This window comes from Aythya fuligula, chromosome Z, assembly GCF_009819795.1.
Source record: "Aythya fuligula isolate bAytFul2 chromosome Z, bAytFul2.pri, whole genome shotgun sequence".
In the NCBI taxonomy this organism is placed as follows: domain Eukaryota; kingdom Metazoa; phylum Chordata; class Aves; order Anseriformes; family Anatidae; genus Aythya; species Aythya fuligula.
In genome coordinates this window covers 26669907-26691034 of record NC_045593.1, presented here as the reverse complement: position 1 = coordinate 26691034, position 21128 = coordinate 26669907, and the positions used below count along the sequence as shown (strand labels likewise).

Genomic DNA, 21128 nt, shown 5'->3' with positions numbered 1-21128 from the left:
CCAAGAAATAAGCACATTCTATAAAAACTTCAAATACACACAGATATTGTACCTGAACTAAAAATTGAGGTCATGCTGTAAATATGCATTCATGTGGCTCTTAAACTCCGTATTTGCTAACCCAAAAATGTTTTTATAATGTTTATACATTCTGATTCCAATGTCATGGTAGTGACACAGCAGTCACAGAAATGCTTAACAGACCAAGTGTATTTTAATTACAGTTATAGGTTGGGTGTCTAGTTTCTAATGTTTCTCTTCCAATCCTTTTATTCCAACATCAAAGAAAACATGTAGTGAGGCATTTATGTTTGTATATATTATCTTCCTGATTCCATGTCCAGCCTAATAAAATCATTAGTGAGATAAGTTGTACAAATGTTGTCCCCACAGTGTATTAGTTCTTTTTCTTGTTCCCTTAACTTTTTTATTTTAGGACACATTTAGCATCTTTACTGTTTCCAGACACTAAATAAAAACAGTGGGCTGGTTTTGGACCTGTACTGGCAGCCAGGAACAACACTAGTGCCCTGCATACACATCCTTGCTGCACAGGAAAATTAGGTTAACTGATAGTCCAAGTGCTCCAAGTGCTCCATGTGATCAGCACTGGGCAGGATGAGTGGCAGAAAGACAGTGTGGGATATCCTGAACAAAACAAAGACAGAGGCATCAACATGGTATCTACATTGCTAATAGCAATGTCAAACAAAACAAAACACAACAAAACAAAACAAAACAAAACCACCAACAACAGCAAAAACTAGATAATATTATTCAAAAGTTAAGGAACTTATATTTTGTCCATTTTTGAACCTGGAAACACTGGGACATGTTGTGCCAGGGGCTGCATTAGATGATTTTCCAGCCAGAAAAATCCTGTGATTTTGAGAACTGCCTTTCTACAGATTTGGTTGGCCTTTAAGTCACATTCAGAAAATAGGCATCTTTATAATTCCGTAGTAAATTTGCATTCCATGAAGTTGCAACTATGCAAACTTGTACCTTCTCAGCTATCAAACATACCACTGTACTGGATGATGCTTCCTTACACTGTCATCTTTATTACCTGCAAAGCACACACTGCCTTATTTCAGACTAGTTATATTAAAGATATCACTCAACCCAACTCAGTAAAAGTAGTACAAAATTGCACATTGGTTAAAATTATTTACTTCAGCTAAGTTTAACATGCTGGTCTGTTTGGTTTATCAATTTATGACAGAGCAAACCATTCAAATACAAACTGGGATGTGTGTATGTCCATACATATAAATAAAAAATCAGTTTAACTAAATAAAAAAGTAAATAAATATATCATTAAACATAAATTTATGTGTATAGAAGGCTAAGACATGTTCTTCTGGCATCCTAACATTCTCTTTTATTAACCTTTTTCCATGTGGAATCCTCTACTTTTATATATAAGTACTGATGTATGAATCTGTACATACCACCAATGTCTCATATTCTACAAAATTTCTATAACCCCAGTCAAGTCAGAACAGCCCTGGGCAGACATGGTAAATCACCAAAATAACAAACACACACTTTAAAAATAATCCCCATTTATTTGAGAAACAGTACATCAAAGAGATACTTGACCTGCACACACACAAAACTTCATCAATGGTTTTGATCAGCAATTACTATTGTGCAAACAACCCACCTCAGCCATCATCCATACATTTGTAAGTGCTTAACAAGGTAGTAGAGCATTGTTGTTCCCATTTTACAGCTGGAACAGAAAAGTCAGATGACTCGTCTGAGAACTCATAGGAAATCAGTGTCACAAATGGGGGAAAAGGCCCACGACTATTGACTCAAACCCAACCTCAAGCCACAAACAAGCTGACCAGGACTGCACTTAGAAACAAAATCCCAGACCAAGGAATGACTTGGTTCCTTCAACTCAAAGAAGAAACAAAGTTTTCTCGTGGGTACAGGGCATGATCATTATTGTGGCATCTCATGGGTGCCTTTCACAAGAGCCAGGTGCATAGAAATGGGACAGTAACACAGAGAAAGCTAGACTGCGGAGTCCTCTGGAACCGCCAAAACTGAGCTGGTGGCACAGCAACATTGCAGAGAATCCCCCAAAATGCCAAGGGGCATTTCTTAGCCACAAGAGTCCTGCACTGACCAAGGTTTCCCTCAGCGTGTGGTGTGGCAGCCCAGCTGAGAGGAAGCCACCCGACCCCTTTGCTACCAGCAGGCCTGACATGGGCCTTGGGAAGCATGGGTGGCCAGAAGGATGGCTGCTATAACTCTGAACTGCTCTAAAGTACAGACATCAGCCTGGGGTCATGGCAGTGTGAGGCTGTAAGACTTGCACAGAAAGCCACTTCTACACAGGGCCTGCATTTCTGCAGCATGGCTGTTCTGATGATTGCTGCTGGATGTAGCGTGTTTTGTGTTTCCGCATAGCACCACACTACTCAGTGTTAATTAGAAATAGCAGTTGTTATCCACCACGTGTAAAAATACTGTCCCAGAAGGACTGGGATTTCACAGGAGGGTATTTCTATTGGCAGGGATAGATACGAAGGCAGACATCTTTTGGCATGGGTATCTACTTTTAAGGGCTGCCATTAGGACAAACCCTTGCTACCCTTGAAGAGGAGTAGTGCATTATTCACGCATGTTCACAGAGGCTGTTTTCAATCCACCACCACCCACTCCACATGTGTGGCACAGCCCCTGAACACACACTCCACAGAAAGAAAGACAACGCGCAGATGAGCTGGGAGAAGGAAACAATGCCAAGTGCAATGTGGTGTCCAAGGATTTCTTCTCCTTGTGTCATCCAGCCACATTCACGTTACAGAGAGCTCTGCTCGCTCCCGCAGAGGGGGAGTTTGGGGCTTCAGGCTGGCTGGGGAGGCCACATGGCTCATGTGGTGTCGCGTTCTCTTGGCTTTGTCTGTGAGCTGGGCACTTCCACTTTTCCTGAGGTAGCAGATATAGAGGTCTTTGATTCACACCTTAATGAAAAACAAAAATGAAGGAAAAGGGGAAGGGCAAACAGGCACGGTGGGGTTCCTTAAGAAAGACACAAACACGCTTGATGATAAACATTTCTGGAATATTCCATCAGGATAGTGCCAGAGTCTCCAAAAGCAAACCTTAACCTTCCAAAATCACCTTGAAGAACAGTAACAGGATCGTTGTAGCAAGTTACAAAATGGTGAACCAGAGACACATGACTTTTCATAAATAGGTGGCCAGGTACACGTCTCCCCAGGGCCCTGGACCTTGTGCAGAAGGAGCAGTTCTCCTGGCAGCCTCCTGCAGCAGGTCAGGGCAGAACTCCAGGCCCCTTGCTGCAGCAGTACACAATACTGAGAGCAGGGAGAGTGGTACTGCTATAGCGAGGTATTCACAGAACTTATACGCAGAAAATATTTGTCAGAGGACAAATAAACCCACTCTTTCTGTTGCTCTGCCAGTTTTTCTGCCAAACATTTTATCAGGACGGGGTCTACTTTGGAGTCAAACTTATTGGCAAACCAATGCCCATAATTCATAAGCCATCGTAATTCTGCAGCCCCATAGATACAGACACTGCGAAGGTGGGTACCAGTGCATGGAGGATATAAATGTTCTTCAAGATAATTCCATTTCACCAATCGAGTTTTGCTCTGAAGGTCTGTGATGTCCTGGGCTGACCTTGAAATTTCCCCAGGCACCCCAGGAACACGTACAAGAGTGGCCCAGAAATGTTCATCCGGAGAGTAGGTATCCCTTGACCAATCAAAAAAATCTTTTGCAAGAGAGCTTCTGAGGGTGTACTGAATAAAAGCTCGACTTAAAACAAAATAGGCACTGCCTACAAACACCTCAATATTATGAGGTGGCGGGTTCTTGGAAACGTTGGTTTTCACAGGCATCTGCATGTATTCGTAAGGCACTTTCATAAGTTCATAGTGATAAGTAAATCGTTCTCTTTTGCTGCTGCTTGGCTTTACAGTTTCCAGCATGTTTCCCCCATTGAGTTTCTTCAATTCAGCGACCAACTGGAAATTTGACCTCAAAGGGAAATCTTGGCCACACAAGTTAATAACATACTTCCAGGGAACTGTAGAGTCCATCAGATCAGACAAACAATTGAAATCTGCTTGCAGCCTCGAAATATGTGCGTAGTCCACTGTCTCCAGTTTTGATGCAATGAAAATATTGGGGAAACATTTAGCTAGATTGTTCATTGCAGATTTGAAGCTTTTTGTTGCTTTTTGGTCATAATGGATGCAGTATATATTTTGATGACTGTACAGTGAATGTATGAGCCTTTCTACCATTACTGCATCTTTGTGAACAACCAAAGAATAGGCTAATGGAAAATTCTCTTCCTCTGGAGAAACAGGTTTTAGGTGGTATTTCCTAAGTGTGCGATAAATGTGGCAATCATTCGTCATTGCTATGATATCTGCATCATCTAAATCAATTATATCTTTTCTTCTTATCTCTAAACTCTTGCCAATTTCTTGGGGATCTTGTTCATATATAGATGAACAATTAATTTCATACTGAAAGTGATTTCTAAGGTAGGAATACCTGTTTCTAACATAAGAAGAAGTGCTCAAGAAGTGCTCAACCAAATAAATGCCCTTAGATGGAAAAAAATGTCTTTCAACATGGAGGAGTTTCAGGAGTGCAATCACCCACCCCGTGAAACACAAAATCAGAATCTTCCTTCTTGTGGGACATCTGTAGGGACACTTATGCCTCTTCATTCTGTAAGAAAACAGAGATAAATTGACATTTTACAATAGGAACAATGCATCAGAGGCAATTACAGCTTTTGACAAAAACAGGAGCTCACTGGTCTGGCTACAGCAGAAGCATCACCTTTCTCTTTAATCATCACATTAATTTAAGGACAGATTTTGCCACAATAATAGGCAATGATTTTATTACCTTTAACTATCTGATTGAAAGCAATAAAACAACTCTGATTTCAGATAATAACCAGCTAGATAAGTGTGTTGGAATAAGACTCCTATTGTTTATTTTTCAGACCTCTTTTCTTCATTTGAGTCATAAACTGAGGTACAGCAACCCCTGCATTGGCAGAAACATGACTGTCCTCTAAACGAGTAGAGGAAAGTGTATTTTCCCAGGTAACTCCAGGTAATTCACTGGGTGTGGCAAGAGACTCTCTCATGAGTCTGCAAAGAATGCATGTTTAACAACTTTCTGTATTTAAAAGTTAAAAATTAATAAAATAAATTAATTAATTAATAAACCTGAAAGTTTTAAAATTCAGTCAGAGCATCCTCATTGTCTTTGACACTAGGGTTGGCCAATGAAAAGGTCCAGAGGGAAATGGATTTCCTTCCTCCCCTCCCAGCAGGATATGTCCAAAGTCCTCCCTACATCCAGATTCCTTCTTGAAAATACTGCTAATCCTCCCTGAAAAAAGACAGATGAAGACGATATTTCCATCCACTGGAGGGAGCGTATAATACAGCCTTTGAAGGCAGGAGGGACAGCAGTGGGAAGCAGAGCATCTCTCCTGTTCTTTGCTGTGTGATTCAACCTCAGCTGTGACTGCAAAGGCACAGCCACAGCCTTTTTTTTTTTGAAACAGGGTGTGCAATATCATTTATGTGAAGCAACTTAACAACTGAGGTATTACTGCAGTGAAAGCTAAACACAATGATCCTGTTTCCATATATTTTTGCCTTACCAGTTGAGTGCAAGCAGCATTATTGTTATCCCTGAACTAAAATTAGACCAGGGTCCACATCCAGGTGCAGCATTAGTTTAAACTCTATTTTCTCGCTACATTGAACCATTCATGCAGAACAGCTCCCAGTAATTTCTTTCAAGAATAAGCTGTTCCAGAATGCCTCAGAGTGAAGGCATCAGACAAGCTATTGAAACTTTGCATGTGCAGTCAGCTGAAGGGTGCACATAACCTGCTGTAAACATTGTGCAGTGCTGTAACAAGGACAGAAAGGCTTCAGTTCAGAACAGAAACAACACAGTCTTTTTGCAAACCAATGAGATGATTTGGGAGGATTGTTACATAGTGCCATGACAGGAAGTTCTCTGAACAGTGACCAGCTTTTCTGTATGTCTTCCCACAAAGTCCTCTCCCTCCCTCCCCCTTGTTAGGCACAAGACAGGGAGCATGGTTGAAGTACTGTGTGCTCTCTTGTTCCTGAAGCTGTGCAGCAGGTGATGATGGCATAGCAAAACAGCTCCCAGTCATTCCCAGAATTAAAGCCAGGTGGATGGATGGCTTAACACAACTCTTCTCCATCAATTCCTGCAACAAGTGTTAGGCAAGCACCTGTGATACTGTGCCTTCTCCTCTCCTGTACCAACCCCAACAGGAGCTATGCTTCCACATGCAATGCCAAGACAATTCCTTTCAAAAAATTTGGAGCTTCCCCCTCTTCCCAGTTTTCAGGTGCAGTTATGGGTAGGAATAAAATGGTGGGACCACCAGGAGTGGTCAGATGGCTGCAGGTTCCAGGTATAGATTTAAAATCAAGTTCTGAGATGTGTGTGCAGCTAACTTAGGGATCTTTAACATACCCACAGTGGTCAGGTCTTGCAAACTCTAGTTTCACAGTCAAAACTTATCCTGCCAAAATTGAGTTGTTTCATTAGTCTGCCCTCCCTGTGTTTTTCTTTCCCTGTTACTTTCTCTGTGAGGGGCAACAGAAAGAAGAAGGAAATGCCACCTTTCCTGAGTAAATACATGCAGCCTGATGCAAGCCTACATGTGGGTGCCCATGCAGGCTCACCAAGCTTGCCTGAGTCCCTGGTACTCTATGTTTCACACAGGGGTGCCAGCTAGAGACTGGGGAAGGGGGTACAGTAATATACCTATTTTGCAGAAGCCAGAGCTTGGCAACTCTCTGTAGGTTTTACAGCCACCGCGCATATTAACAAATTATGAGAAAAACAAACAAACAAACAAAAAAAAACAGATCTCTCTTTGCAATGCTCCATTATCACAAAGCCAAGACCCCAGCTTCTTCCTTAGCCAGCGCTTGTGTGCCTTCACTTCTCTAAACCAAAACTCCCAAGGTCTAATCAATGTCTCACTGTCTAGACAAGGTTTCCCCTTCACCTGCTTCCTTCTTCTTCTTCCTTTTTCTTTCTTCTACTTTTTCTTTGCAGGAAGCAGAAATGTGGAGTGTGATCTCTGTGGGCAACCTACCTGGCGACTGCCTTGTTGTCTCACTAGCTACCAAGGACAACCAATGTCACGCCTGGCTGAGCGGAGATCACTACGTGCTGGAAGGGAACAAATCTCCAGCGACTGCCCAGCATCAAACATTCCGTCTCTAGGTGTTCCAGCAAACAAGCCAGGACACCACGGTTACCTTGGACTACTGGAGTATGGTGTGGTCTGTAGGCAGGCCAGGATGTGCAGGAAATCACCTGGGCAGCACTGAGGCTTCCTTCTTCCCAGATGATGGAAAAGGATCTGTGCTCAGCTCCGTTTAACGTTCCTATGGTTTTTGGCACTGCCAGTCAAAAGAAACTATTGTGCCATAAAAAGAGGTTATAGAAACCCACAAGATTGTGGTGATGTGGTTTGAATTCCTCATGAAGAAAGGAACTAATGAGCACTGGTAAGAAATTGCAGCTCCTCCACTGAATCCCTTGTTTATGGAGGCTCTCTCCCTGGTCCAGGCCTGGATCTGGTCAGATGAGAGAGCACAAGGAGTCTGCAATTATATCCACAGCCTCATCTGTGCTTTTACAAAACACAGTATCACTATCACCACAGTGGTACAGACAGAATCAGGCCATGAGTGATCCCAGCCACTCTCCAGCAGTGCAGTTCACCACTACCAGTATCTCACTGTCCCTCCTGCCCCACTCTTAATATATTAAATTCATATTCTCTGTTGTTACTTCCAAGGAATGCAAGGGCAGGGTCAGTATACCGGTACAGGGGCAACAACTTTACTCTTTAGGCACAAAATATTTGCCTGTAACCAGAATGAAGTTAATTTCAGCAGGAGACTGGAATTTACTAAGGGCAAATTGTGCCTCACAGATCTGGTGTCCATTCACAATAGGGTTACAGCACTGGTGGATACGGGAAGAGCAACTGACATCATCTGCCTGGATTTGTGCAAAGTATTTGACCCTATCCCAGACAACATTTATGTCTCTAAATTGGAGAGACGTGGATTTGATGGATGAACCACTCAGTGGGTAAGGAATAGGCCGGATGGTTGCACTCAAAGAGCTGTGGTCAAGGGCTTGATGTCCAAGTGGAGAACAGTAACAAGTGGTGTTCCTCAGTGGTCAGTACTGGGACAAGCACTGCTTAACATCTTTGTTGGTGACATGGACAGTGGGACTGAGTGCACCCTCATCAAGTTTTCTGATGACACCAAGCTGAGTGTTGCAGTGGACACGCTGGAGGGAAGGGATGCCATCCAGAGGGACCTGGACAAGCTTGAGAGGTGGGCCTGTGTGAACCTCGTGAGGTTCAACAAGGCCAAGTGCTTATGGGCTGAGGGAATCCCAAGCACCACACAGGCTGGGTGGAGAATGGATTGCAAGCAGCCCTGAGGAGTAGGACTTGGGGGTGCTGGGTGATGAGAAGCTCCACGTGAGCTGGCAACATGCACTTGCAGCCCAGAAAGCCAACTGTGGCCAGCAGGGTGAGGGAGGTGATTCTCCCCCTCTGCTCTGCTCTCCTGAGACCCCACCTGGAGTACTTCATTCAGCTCTGGGGCGCCCTGCAGAACAAGGACATGGAATTATTATATTAGAATGAGCCTAGATCAGGGCCATGAGGATGATCGAGGGGCTGGAGCACCTCTTCTATAAAGACAGACTGAGGGAGTTGGGGTTGTTCAGCCTGGAGAAGAGAAGCTCTGGGGAGACCTTAGAGCAGCCTTCCAGTACCTAAAGGGGGCCTGCAGGAGAGATGGAGAGGGACTTTTTACAAGGGCATGTAGTGATAGAACAAAGGGTAATGGCTTTAAACTAAAAGATAGTGTATTTAGATTAGATATTAGGAAGAAATTCTTCACTCAGAGGGTGGTGAGGCACTGGTACAGGTTGCCCAGAGAAGCTGTGGATGCCCCATCCCTGGAGGTGTTCAATGACAGCTTGGATGGGGCTTTGGGCAGCCTGATGTAGTGACAGTGAAGTTGTAGTGACAGTTTTTGATACCAGTGCATAGCTCTTGTTTCTTAGCACAATGCAGCACTTGAAGCCCCTCTTGGACACTGCACTGTACCACATGCACCATCATCTCTGAAAGAGGAAGGGAAAGAACAGCATGCTACAGATGGTCACCTAGAACTACCTGAAGCACCTACTTAGGTGCTTCAGCACTGACCATGATGGTTATCTCACCCATGTATTTCTTTTTCCTCAGGTGCTAACATCCTGCTCTTTGTACAATATGTAGGCCCAGTGATCCTGGACAAGGATTTTATACGAGGAAGGGAGGATGGCATTGCCATCTTGCCAAGTTTCCTAACATGTCTGCATCTTTTTTTCTTCTGCACGCAAGATTCTGGCAGGAATGGATGAAGGTTGATCACATCTTGTAAACAACACAGGTTGCACAGCTGGTGTACATACACACATACACAGTGTCTGGCCTGGGCACTTGCTGTGTGGGATGCAAAGTACTGGATGACTCAGAGAAGACAAATGGGTGTTTGTATTTATCCCTTGCATCCGTAATGCAAGATCAGGAGATGTTCAGAGAAAACAGGCATGCAACAAATACAAGGTAAACACATTTGTATTGTGTAAGAACATGCATGTGTTCTTACACAACACGTGTTTACCATCTGTCAGAAGGTATCATAAAGACCATGAGTTCAGCAGGATTCAAGAAAGAATTAGGCAATCAGCTGGCTATTGGGAATTCCCAGAGAATTGCATTAGCCAAGGCAGAAATATGGACAGAAGGCTCAATTCTCTGGCACCATAACATAAGGCAATTATCATCCACCAAGAGCCCTGACAGGAAACTTTTACCAACAGGAACACTTACTGTGACCATTGCTCTGTTCTCGGAATCTGCTTTTATCTCCTGTTGGGACAGAATAGGGGCTGCTAGTTAGATCCATTACAGTGGATGAAGAAGATGCAGGATGTTCTTGATGATGAATGCAGGAGCTGTGCTAGCCTTCACCAGCAGAATAAATACTCCCGAGGGGCATGGAGGGAAGCCTGAGCCGGCTGTTGTTGAAGAGGAACTATCAGTCCTCACCTCCAATGCACTTCACAGTGCCCTGTGTCTAAAGCAGTGATGCTGGGCTTACAGGAGGACCAGAAAATAACAGCCTTCTGCAAGTAGTCAGTGGTGCTCCACTCCCTCCTACGGGCTTCAATCCAACGTGCATGTCTCATCTTTTGGGAGGCTGCAGAAGATTTCTGCAGCTCTTCTGTAGCTCAGAAACCACTCATAAAAACCTGTAAAGCCCATAAAACTGGAGTACAGTGGTTTGCTTTTTTTTTTTTTTTTTTCTCCTCTCTTTGTCCCGAAACACTAGCCAAGCAACCAGTATTTTGACTCATCTCGTGGCAGTGAAACTCAAGTGTTGCTGGAATTAAAACAGTGGAAAAAACTGTAGGAAAAGCTTCCTTCGCAGGACTTCTTCCTTAGCCCCATGAGCTCGCGGAGTACTGAAAGTGCTGATAGTTATGAGCAGAGCCATGGCCAGCTCAGGGAAGCACTGGCAAGGAAGGCCAAGCTGATGGCACCAACATGCCAGAAAATGCACACTGAGACCTGGGTTTCTACTGAGTTGCAGCAACATGGGGACAAGGCAATGAGAACAGAGGAAATAACACGTGTGTATATACATACTGTGTATATTTCAGGTAACACAGCAAAGATTTGGGGAAATGATGTATGGTCTGATCAGGGAAGCGTGACTGTAGAAAACCCGCTACCTCAATGGTCTCTGCTTGCTGCTATCAGCGAGATGTGCTGAAGTTCACCTTTCTGAGAAAGAAAAAAAAAAAAAAGAAAAGGTGTTCCTGCTTGCAAACTAGTCTGTCTTATTCCAGCAGTCTGGAAACATAAATTAAAGCTGTGGAGTACCCAGAAATGTGCAATCCCCTGCAGTTGCACATCATAAACGTGGAAAGCAGCATTTGCACCTGTACAAAAGCCATAGACAACCTGCTTGGGTCAATCACATAGCACAGTCAACGCCAAGTTCATACTGGGACATTTCCACAGAGGTAGAAATAATGTGCAGTGTTAGGGTAAGTGAGGCAAATTGAGCTGGTGGCTATTTCTCTTGGCTATTTCTCTCAGATTTTACAACACAGCTTACAGAAACAACACAGAAATGTGGAATTTCTATACTAAAAGACAGTAATTGCTTGACATATTAATTTCTTACAGGGTGAAAGCCAAGGAAAGGCTAAGTGAAGGTAAATTAAAACCCACTTTTAGAATTCTTTTGGGAGAGAAAAAAATATAAATATGAAAACAAGTATAATTCCAGCTCAGACGGCTGCTAACATTTCTGCACACTACAAGGTACTTACTCCTGAAAGTGGCTCCTCCCTTCACAACTGCTGCGATTAACTGAGCAAAGGCAGAGCATCCACCCCCCACGTACAGCACTCTAGCCTCTTCAGGAATATGCTCAGTCCTCAGCTGCAAAGGTCGCTGCACCAAAGGTTTCTGTTCTTATAAATCCACGCACACCACTCAGGGTTTGGCCACCACACAAAAGCAAACATAGGAGCCGAGCAGAGGAGGAAATCCCATCCACAGGCACTCGGGCTTCAGGTGGAGCAGCAGAGCGGTGGCTGGGGAGCAGTCCGGCTAAAAGCTTTCCCTCACGAACCACAGGCATTAATTACAGCTGTTCTGACTGACAGCCAGGCCCTAGTGTGCCCTCCGTGATATTGAAATTTAAATGGCTATCCCTGAAAATGGTTCAGCAAAGGTCAGGCGCGCCGCTAACACCAGATGCAAGCTGCTCAGAGAATCCCCAGCATCGTGGGCACCACTGCTGCTCTGCAAGCTGTGTGGACAGCCATGTGCCTTCACATTTAGCTGGCAGGCTCCTGTCCCAGTCACTGTACCATGCACTTGTGTGTGACACACTTTGCCCCACATCTGCCAAACTGTCTGAGGTCCCTCTGCAGTGCATTGGAAAGATGGTAGGAACTGCAAAGGACAATCAGTTCCACCCCAAGATCAGGCTGTGAGGAAAATAGAGGAGGCATCCCCAGGAGAGCCACTGCCCCAAAAAGCAGTGCTCCAGGATGGTGTTCAGGAGCTGTGGAGAGAGGCCAGCCCAGGGGCTCCTCTGGTAGGCCTCAGTCGCCCTGGAGGACCAAGGCTGCCGGTGTCCTCCTGCTCCAATGTCTTGTAGCCATGAGGGCTTCAGCTGCTTCAGCTCTCTTTCAGACTTCCCTGCTCTAAAGGGTTAAGGAGGGACTCAAACAGCTGACTGAAATGGGCAGATCTCCCTCAGCCACGTGGAGAAACTTGCAGGCTTTGGGCTCGTGCTGCCTCTCTGAAGGCATGTTTCCACTTTGCTGGGATCCTAATGGCTTACATATGCAGAGCTCTGGCTCCTGAGGGAGCCCAGTGCTCTGCCACTGCTCCTCACATTGTTATTTCTACCATTTCCATATACTGCACACACTGGGAGTAACTGCAGATCCAAGTCTGTGCAACTCAGCAATGCCAACATCATTTTTGTGCAGGAGGAGCCTGCAGCTGCCTTCGCCCTGAGCGGGAACAGGTGGTTGGCTTTCACTTGCCTCTTGCCCTGCATGGCGAGTCTCTTCTGCAATGCAAGCAATCACCACTTCTCACGTCCCTGTATCAGCACTGCAAGCCAGAAACCGACTGCCTTTCTTGCTGCAAAAAGAGAGCAGACCCCTCCATCACCGAGGAACCAGCTCCAACCCCTCCAGAAGCCTCCCTTCCTATATGGCAGATAACTCGCAGATGGTTGCTGGAAAGAGCCTGCTTGGGAACAAACCAGTTTCCAAAAAGCTGTTCTTTTAAAGCAACAGCCACAATATCTGAGGTGCTTTTCATGGATGCTGCCCATGTGGAGGAGCTGTGCTGAGCCACCAGGGTCCGTCATAGCAGCCCAGAGCCTGCTGCAGGTGGATTTCACACTAGGAGCACCCAGATCTCTGCTCAGGGCAGGCTGGTGCTGTGCAGCCCACAGAGAGGGGAAGGAGCTCTGGGTACAGGATGGAGCAAGCAGGCAGAGCTACCTGAGGAAGCTTGCAATGCACCTGCCTGCGTCAGTCCCTGCACAGCGACTTCCCCAAGGAACGCAAGATTTGCATCAGTCAATACCCGCTGGCCCTCCTGCTCTGCCCTCTGCCAGTCCTTCCTGAAGGACCTGTTTGGTAAGCAAACAAAATTCCAAGCTCAACCACCGGCTGTGTGGAGATGCAGGAGAACAACAGCCCTGGCCTCCCTTCAACATGCGTCTCCAACACATACTGTTTATTTTCTGCTCCACCGTTACCCATCTGAGAGGTCTGCGGCTCCCTGCACTGGGTCACAGAGGCCACATGAGATTGCTGGTGTCATGCCAGAGGGCCAGCGGGTGGGAACCAACTCTTTATCTGTTATCAGCTCAGCTTGGGAGTGGTTAACCCAGGCCATGGCATACCAAAACAGGGATTCCTGGAAAATTCAAGCTGTAAGTAGGCAGCACACTCTCCTCACTGTATGTGGAATACATTGTACTCGCTATGAATACCATCAAAAGGAAACCTGATTTTGTGCCTGTCACAGAGCAAGAATCAAGGGGAAATATAAATTCTGAAAGAAAATCTGTGAAAGGAGAGGGAGTGGATATGCAGGTCAGCAGGAGTGCTCCTGCCCCACCGTGTTGTCATTTCTCCCATGCAGAAGCCCTTCTGCAGACGCTCTGCAGGAACCAGGCAGCTCCCCCTCCACAACTTCAGTAAAAACAAAACCACAACCAAACAGTGGGAAAGGGACGGGTGCTGAAAAAAGTAGGAGAAGCAGAAAAGGAGTGGGGGAAAAGATGAAAGAGTAGAATGGAGAGAGGGATCAATTGGGGTAGGTGATTTCATGTGAGTGGCATTAAGGAGAAGAGAAAAAAAGAAAGCAAACAGAGCAGCAAAACATGTGCTTGATCTGACTTGCTGCTCCTCCAGCTCTCAGAGGCACCTGAGTCAAAACCAGTGTCCACACCTTTCCTTGGAAGCCAGACTACCGTGTGCCTCAGTGCTGCACAGCAGCATTACCATACAACAGCGGGAGCAACAGGAACCTTTCCTTTTTCAGGCAAAAACACTCTGGGAAAAGATCTCCTCTCTCCTCTCCCTCATTAGAGACCTCTCTTTGCCTTACACACACCCACTCCCACAGTAGGTGTGTGCAGACTTGGTCTTCACTGCTGGCTCTGCAGAAAGATGCAGTTAGCTCCTGGTTTCCCCTCCGCTCTGTGTAAACCAAGCTGCTGGAGAGGTCTCTGGGGAAGGCAGAACAAAACGTCCCTGGGAAGCCAGGGAAGGAGAAAAGCAGTGATGTGCTTTGCTAAGTGATTTTTTTTTTCCTTTAGTAAACCGTCTGGCTGAGTTAAACTTTTATCTCTACGTGATTATTCAGTGCTGCTAGCTGGGAAAATTAATTCATTCATGTACTAGTATTTACTGCTGCTAGCTGGTTATTTTCATTGCAGATTCATCTATGATAGGGATCTCGGAGCTCCTGTAGGAATGCTTTATACTGGCATCAAATCTAGACCAGTTGATCTATCCGGTTTGTTTGTTTTTCCACCCATTTTTCTGACCCGTACATCCTCGTGCTGGAGCCCCAGTAAGAACAGCCTGGCACCTCAGGCTATGCCCCTGCACCAGGCAGCAGTGCCCACTGCCAGCATCCTTCCCCACAGCTCACCCCCTTGTTTTGACCTGCCTGATGTCATACACAGATTTCCTCTGAGTGACTGACAACCACAGAACTAAGAAACTCCTGCTTTTCCCAATTACTTCTGAGCTGTTTTATGGACCTCTATTTGTGAGGTTCAGGACGTGGAATAATACCCCATTACTTTTCGACCCAAGCCATTTAAACAGTAAGCCTGCCAGTTTTAAGACCCTGAAGATTTAAAACAACGTGGTGCCCAAGGAACAACAATAACAATAAAATCCACAGTTTAACGCTGCTCATTTTGTTTGTGCTTCTGGAAGAGAAACGACAATGTCTGTGCAGATGGGAAATACAGATTCAGCAAAGAGTAAGCAGCTCTGGTTATCACCTCTGACTTCGCCCTGTCTGGCAATGATTTTGTCATGCCAGCACTAAATATTGGGACACTTTATTGCGTGGGATACATAGATTTGTGCTTCCTTACAGAACCTGCTGTGCTGACAGTAAGTTACTTTGATCATCTCTCTGTCCCCGGTCCTAACTCTGTAAATGTTCCTTAGAAAAGGCCAAGTGCTCCTTTCTCACTGCAGTCAACATGTAGGTGATTCTCATAATTGCAGTAGAACACCTGACATAATTTCCTGCATGTTTATGTCCCAGAAATAAGTCACAGTAAGGGAAGTCTGGTCTCTGCTCTTCAGCCAGTAAAAGAGGCAAGTGGCTGCTGCAAGGTGGTGCAAGGAGACGGCCCCCCAAGGGAGAAGTAAGCCCAGCTCCTCAGCCTCCCCCACCAGCCACAATTACTTCAGAGTAACTTTTACTGGAAGCAGCTCTGCTGAGTGCCTAAAAAGAAAAACCTCTCACCAAATCCCTTGGTATGTCCCAAACTACTCTGTCCTGCAGCCCTGCTAGGACACAGAGGTGTTTGGAAAGCCCAGGGATGGTCAGCTGAGAAAGCTCTCAAGCCCTCATCACCTGCAAGGTGAGTATTTAAGCTCTCTAACTGTAAGAGGTGGCCATATCCATGTTTTTCAAGAACTTAAAGGCAGGAGTCAAAGAGGATTTAAAAATGGAAAGAAAAAAAAAAAAAAAAGAAAAACCAACACAGGTAAATAGAGTTTACTCACTTCTAACTTGGGGCAAGCCAGGTTTGAACAGCTTCTCTCTGGTTCATATGAGAGTTTAAAGTAATAATAAGTCTATGGTGGAGTGAGGGTTAACCTTTACCCCCAGACTACTGCACAGCATAAAAATCAGGCCCACAAGGGCAAAGCTTGTGTACATTGGCAAGCACGGTCGGCATAAGAGAGGGTGGAAGTTTCCTGTCGGAGAAGGAGGCAGGAGAAGCTGCACCGTGCTCCAGAAAGGCTGCAGTGAGCGGCTGAGCCTATTTCTCCTGTTCCCCCAACAGCAAGAATGCCTTCACCTTCCTGCCGAGCTTCTCACAGGCTCTTTTCTGCAGACCCTGGCTGTAAATTGCATCCCTCAAGTCAATTCCTACCGAGCCAAAGCCTTCTCAACCAGCATCACAGCTGCCGTATCGGTGACACCATGTACACCGAGCTGCAGACCCACCTCCTGGATGTTGCTTTGGTCTCTTTTCCCTGGGGAACACTTCAGGGCGCCCTGCCCAGGAGGAACCACGCAGGCACAGCCGATGTGGTGGTGAAATGAAGCCACTCTGCCCGCCCCATGCTGACGGCACCACGTTCAGGTCGGTCGGCCTTTCAAGCGCGTGCGAAGTCGGACAGACGTATGGAGCAGGGACATCATTGCCTGCAAAGAGTAATAGTAATAATAATAATAATGTGTAAAAAAATTGTTGAAAAATAATGAGTGTAGCTCTGTATGGCAAGCCACGGAAGTCTTTAGTCAAACCACAAGCACCTATTTCTGTTCATCCACGTAGCACTCCCAAGCACGGGGGAAAAACAATCCTAAAAAAGAGCAGCTCACGTCCAAGCAACCACATTCCCTTCCACAGCAGGGCAAGGTGAACATGAAGAGGGAAATCTCCCTGACAGGAGAAGCACCTGCCAAAAGCCCTCCTGAGTTCAAGCCTTGGCAAGCGACTTCCCCAGCCTGGCAGGGGTCACACAGGACCAGGGCCATGCCAAGGTGGGTGCAGTGACTGGCAGAGTGGGGGGACACCGGGGCTCCACGGGTGCTGGCCCCTGAGGGGATGGGCACAGATGGGGCAAAACACCTCTGCTGGTGGGCGAGGGCCCCGTGCTGCTCCCTGGAGCTGTCCTCCCCACAGCCGAAACCCCAGCACCCAGCTCAGAGGCAGCTTGCTGCCCACGGTCCAGAGGTGGATGTGATGCCAGGGTGTTGGATGCTTCCAGCATCCTTTGACTTCATGTCCCAAATTCCTTGCTGAGTCCTCGGATAAGGGACCTCGGCTACGGACCCAAGGACAGGAGTCTGGGCTACGTATCACAGCAAAGGTCACAGTGATCCTTTCTGGAGATTGTTTTAGGCATGACAATCTGCCCTGCAAGCCCACCTATTCATAAGCATCCCACATCCTGTTTCAAGTCTCTCATACATCAAGAAATCTACTTCTGTGCTACTACTGATAAGCTTCACACATGCAACACTCACGAAGAAATCTGAGAAACCACACGGTGTACCGTCAGCATGTACAGTATATAAATGCCACGGTACTTTCTGCTGAGGAAAGCACAGTAGCTGTACCCCAATCAGTCATACAGATTTCTCCTCTCCGCCCAGACTTCAACCAAAGCATTTTGCTCACCAGCCCCCTCTTCACCACCAGCCTTCCCCTTCACGTGGGCTTACAAACCACGGAGCCCACAGCCTGTGCTCCACCCCAAACTGGTACCAACAGCTCTCAGAGCTTGGTCGAGGGGCCTGGAACAGTTGGCAGCATCCCTGTCACAGCACGTGGGCACAGCATGGCAGCTTCCCAGGGAAGGGTGGTCCTGGGATCCCCCCCCGTGGCGCTGCCCCCATGCCTCAGACACACAGGTGCCATTAATTGATGAACACACTAGGAACATAGAGATTACAGCGACTGCAGGAATTTTCCCCGGTTGTTTACGTGATCCATCACCAGCTGACAGCGGGTGATGTGCCTGGGCATGATGTGGTCTGGGAACTTGGCGTTTGCCATGGCTGTCCTTCGCCCTCCGTCAGGTGGCAAATCCCCGTGAGCCCCCCCCAGAATTCGCCAGCCAGCAATCTGATGAGGCTTGGCTTGTTGACAGAGTTAGACCAAACTTACTTCCCCTGCTGGATTCGGCACCCTGCGGTTTATGCTCCAGAAACAAGCTTTCTGTGACTCATCCTCCATGTCTCTTCACTCCTTCATTGATATTTCCTGGGAAACCTCAAACGCTACAGTCGCCGTGTGACTGCTGATGCCATTCCGCAGCTGGAACAGCAAACACCATAAGCTCTGCTAAAGCCCTTGTAGCATCATCTGCTAGCAGGACCAAATTGCTCCGGCAGCCAGCCTCTGGAGCTCACATCGGGGCAGCCTCACCTAACCCTACCCAAAGTAGTTTCTTCTGCTGTGTACAGGCAGAGTAACCAGCAAGAATAATGTCAGCACCTCTCTGGTGCTCAATTCCTGGTGTTGAGCAAAACCTAACACTTTTCCAAAATCCCTTTCTGTATTGCATCTATTGTCCTTTCCTGAAACCTTTCGGCAGAAGTCTGGAAATGCTCTCCATCTGTTCTGCTAATTGACACAAAGCTTCCACAGGGGAGATTCACAGGTCCAAGGACTCCTCTTGAAGCCACACCGTACACTGTGGATGCCCAAAAGGGCCTCAGCGGAAAGAATAAACAGCTGACAGACTGGCAAGATCTCTGAACTTATCTGTTCCCTATGAATGTTTCAGCATTATCTTGGTTTCTCTGAATTCTGTGCATCAGTACTCACCAGTTTCTTTGTATGTGCTGATAACACACTGCTTGACCCTTTGTACTCTTTGAATTTTGCCTTTGGTCAATCCTTCCTGGATGTCCTGAGCTACTTCTGAAGAATTTGGGAGATCTATTTTTGAGATGATCAGACAGTCTGGTGATTGACCAGCACAATTTGCAGATATTACACCAGGAAATAGCACATACAGCACAGACTGACATCCACAAAGTCACAACAACTGGCACAATAGCGGATTTCAGTGTTTGGTCCCCCTTTCCTGCATCCCCACTGTAATCCAAAGCAATCCAAAACTGCTAATTTTTCCTTCCCACTATTACCACTTTTCAAAAGTTGTCCTTAAGAATTGCTCACTAATTAGGATCATGCATCACAAAGTGCTAGCCAGTGCTGTCACTGATCTTTATTGCCTTTACAGGCAGGCAGCGTACCCAGAAATGCACAAAAACCAGAACCCAAACCCCCGGGTAGCAGATATGTGACCACCAGCCACAGATGCACAAGCACGGCAGCATCCCACGTCCCTTCCCATGTCTTGTAGGAACGGGCACATCCCGCCCAGCCCACGGGGCCCCTCCAGCCCTGGGCGCTGCCCCTGAGCATACAAAGGTGGGTGCTTGGGAAGAGGATGAAGGACAGAAAAAGAAGAAGCATTCTGCTACACCTTCTCCATGTATCCTTTCAGTTTGTGCCTACTTATAGTTCAGAAATCGACAAAGCCAGGAGTTACAACTTCCATTTCACAGCACCAGCACACTGTGACTTTCTGCCGTGAAACTCTACGTTTGCTTTTGAACCCCTGTAAATTTTTGGATATCCAGGAGACATCGAGGGGCAAAGCACTCCACAGCTGATCCACACACCCTGTAAGAAAACCACTTTCTCTCACTTGTTTTCAATCTTCTGCCTACCAGCGTCACTCAATAGTTGTAGCCCTTGTCCCGGAAGACAGCAAGCAAGCAAGCAGCTCTTCCCTCCTTGGCTGCCTTCACTCCAGTTTCAAGTTTACCTGTCATATCCCCACTCACCCATCTCTCTCCCAGGCTATCAAGTGGAAAAAAAAGAAAAAAAAAAAAAAAAGAAAGAAAAAAAGAAAAAGAAAAAAAAAAGGCTTTGCAAGAGCTGAAATTACTCCAGTACCGCTGGTTGATGGACTAATGCTTTGGAACAATTTAGGGGATGTTCCGTGGAGCAAGCAAGTCTTTGGGTGGGATGAACTGACCGAGTTAACCCCAAAACCCACTTTGTGCTACCCATAACCTCAAGGCAAGGTCCCTGTAGGGTCTCTCTCTGAGAGCTTTCCCCTAGTAAGTCTGTTCAGCCCATAAAAAGACTGAAGCTGCTACTGTCTCTTCTTGAGGGGGAAAAAAAATAACAAACAACCTCCAAACATTTCTTTCTGACAGATCCTTACTCTTCTGCTTCCCTAGAAGGAAAAAGAGCCGCACTGGAGAAAAAAGTAAGAGCGCTTGGCAGACAAAGCGCTCCCACAGCCTAACGCACGGGGTTTTAGCAATGCACCGAGCGCTGACAGAACCGGAGCCTTCGCCAGCTCCCCGGCAGATTCAGTTCCTGTTACAAAACCGCGCCGGGCTGGTACCGGCGGCCGGGGAAGGGGCTCGGTGGTGCCCCGGGGGCTCCTCGGGGCGCGCAGGGCGCCCGCCTGCCCCGCAGCCCCCTCCTCGTCCCGCTGCCAGCCCCAAAATCCCCCTGCGCGCAACTTCTGGGGCGCACGCGAGTTCTTACCGGAGCTCCTCGGCGGCACTCGCGGACGTCGACACCGAAAAGACTGAAAGCACCGGCACTCCTCGTCCTTCTGTCTGCTTGTCCTCCTGTCTGCTTGTCCTCCTGTCCTGCTTGTCCTCCTGTCCGCCTGTCCTGCCGCCGCGCCCTGCCCTGCTCTGCTCTGTCGCCCCCGCGCAGCAGTGCGCCCGCGAAGCGGCGCCGCGCCCCTTCCTCCTCCTCCTCCTCCTCCTCCTTCTCCTCCTCCTTCTCCTTCTCCTTCTCCTTCTCCTTCTCCTCCTTCTCCTTCTTCTCCTCCTTCTCTTCCTTCCTCCCGCTTCCTCTCTCCAAACTCCGCCGCCGAGCCTCCAAGTTTGCCGGGCAGCGCGGAGCCTCCGCGGCCCCTGCGCGCTGCTCCGCGAGGAAACTTGGGGCCGGGACGGGCAGGAGGAGGAGGAGGAGGAAGATGAGGAGGAGCAGAAGGAGGAGGAGGAGGATGCACGTCCTCGCAGCACAGCCCGGAGCCGGTGGGCAATGTTGGCGGCAGCCGGGCACTTGGCTCACCTGCAGCCGGGCACGGTCAGCGGCTGCAAATGGCCATCGGGCTGCTGGCAGATGGAGAAACAGAGCCTAAAGCTCTCATGT

At 47.2% G+C, this 21128-nt stretch overlaps 1 protein-coding gene across 3 annotated transcripts; it reads right to left on the bottom strand.

Moving 5' to 3' along the window:
* Window positions 1–255: 255 nt before the first annotated feature.
* Window positions 256–20608, bottom strand: GCNT4 (glucosaminyl (N-acetyl) transferase 4). 3 transcript variants are annotated; one of them, XR_004254280.1, is made up of 4 exons: window positions 20508–20608; window positions 16424–16624; window positions 2352–4734; window positions 256–266 (listed from the first exon to the last, which is right to left on the bottom strand). XR_004254280.1 is itself a non-coding variant. In XM_032205293.1 (3 exons), the coding sequence occupies exon 3, from the start codon at window positions 4731–4733 to the stop codon at window positions 3366–3368; it is 1368 nt and encodes a 455-aa protein (XP_032061184.1). In that variant the 5' UTR covers window position 4734; window positions 16424–16624; window positions 20508–20608; the 3' UTR covers window positions 1573–3365. The 3 variants fall into 3 exon arrangements, 2 of the variants coding, with proteins under 2 accessions (XP_032061184.1, XP_032061185.1); XM_032205293.1 differs by lacking the exon at window positions 256–266 and having other exon boundaries at window positions 1573–4734; XM_032205294.1 differs by lacking the exons at window positions 256–266; window positions 16424–16624 and having other exon boundaries at window positions 1573–4734; window positions 20508–20513.
* Between the last annotated feature and the right edge of the window lie 520 nt (window positions 20609–21128).

What these genes read in the sequence shown, in the direction of transcription:
- GCNT4 (XM_032205293.1), bottom strand. Translation starts at nt 4,733, where the DNA reads ATGAAGAGGCATAAGTGTCCCTACAGATGTCCCACAAGAAGGAAGATT.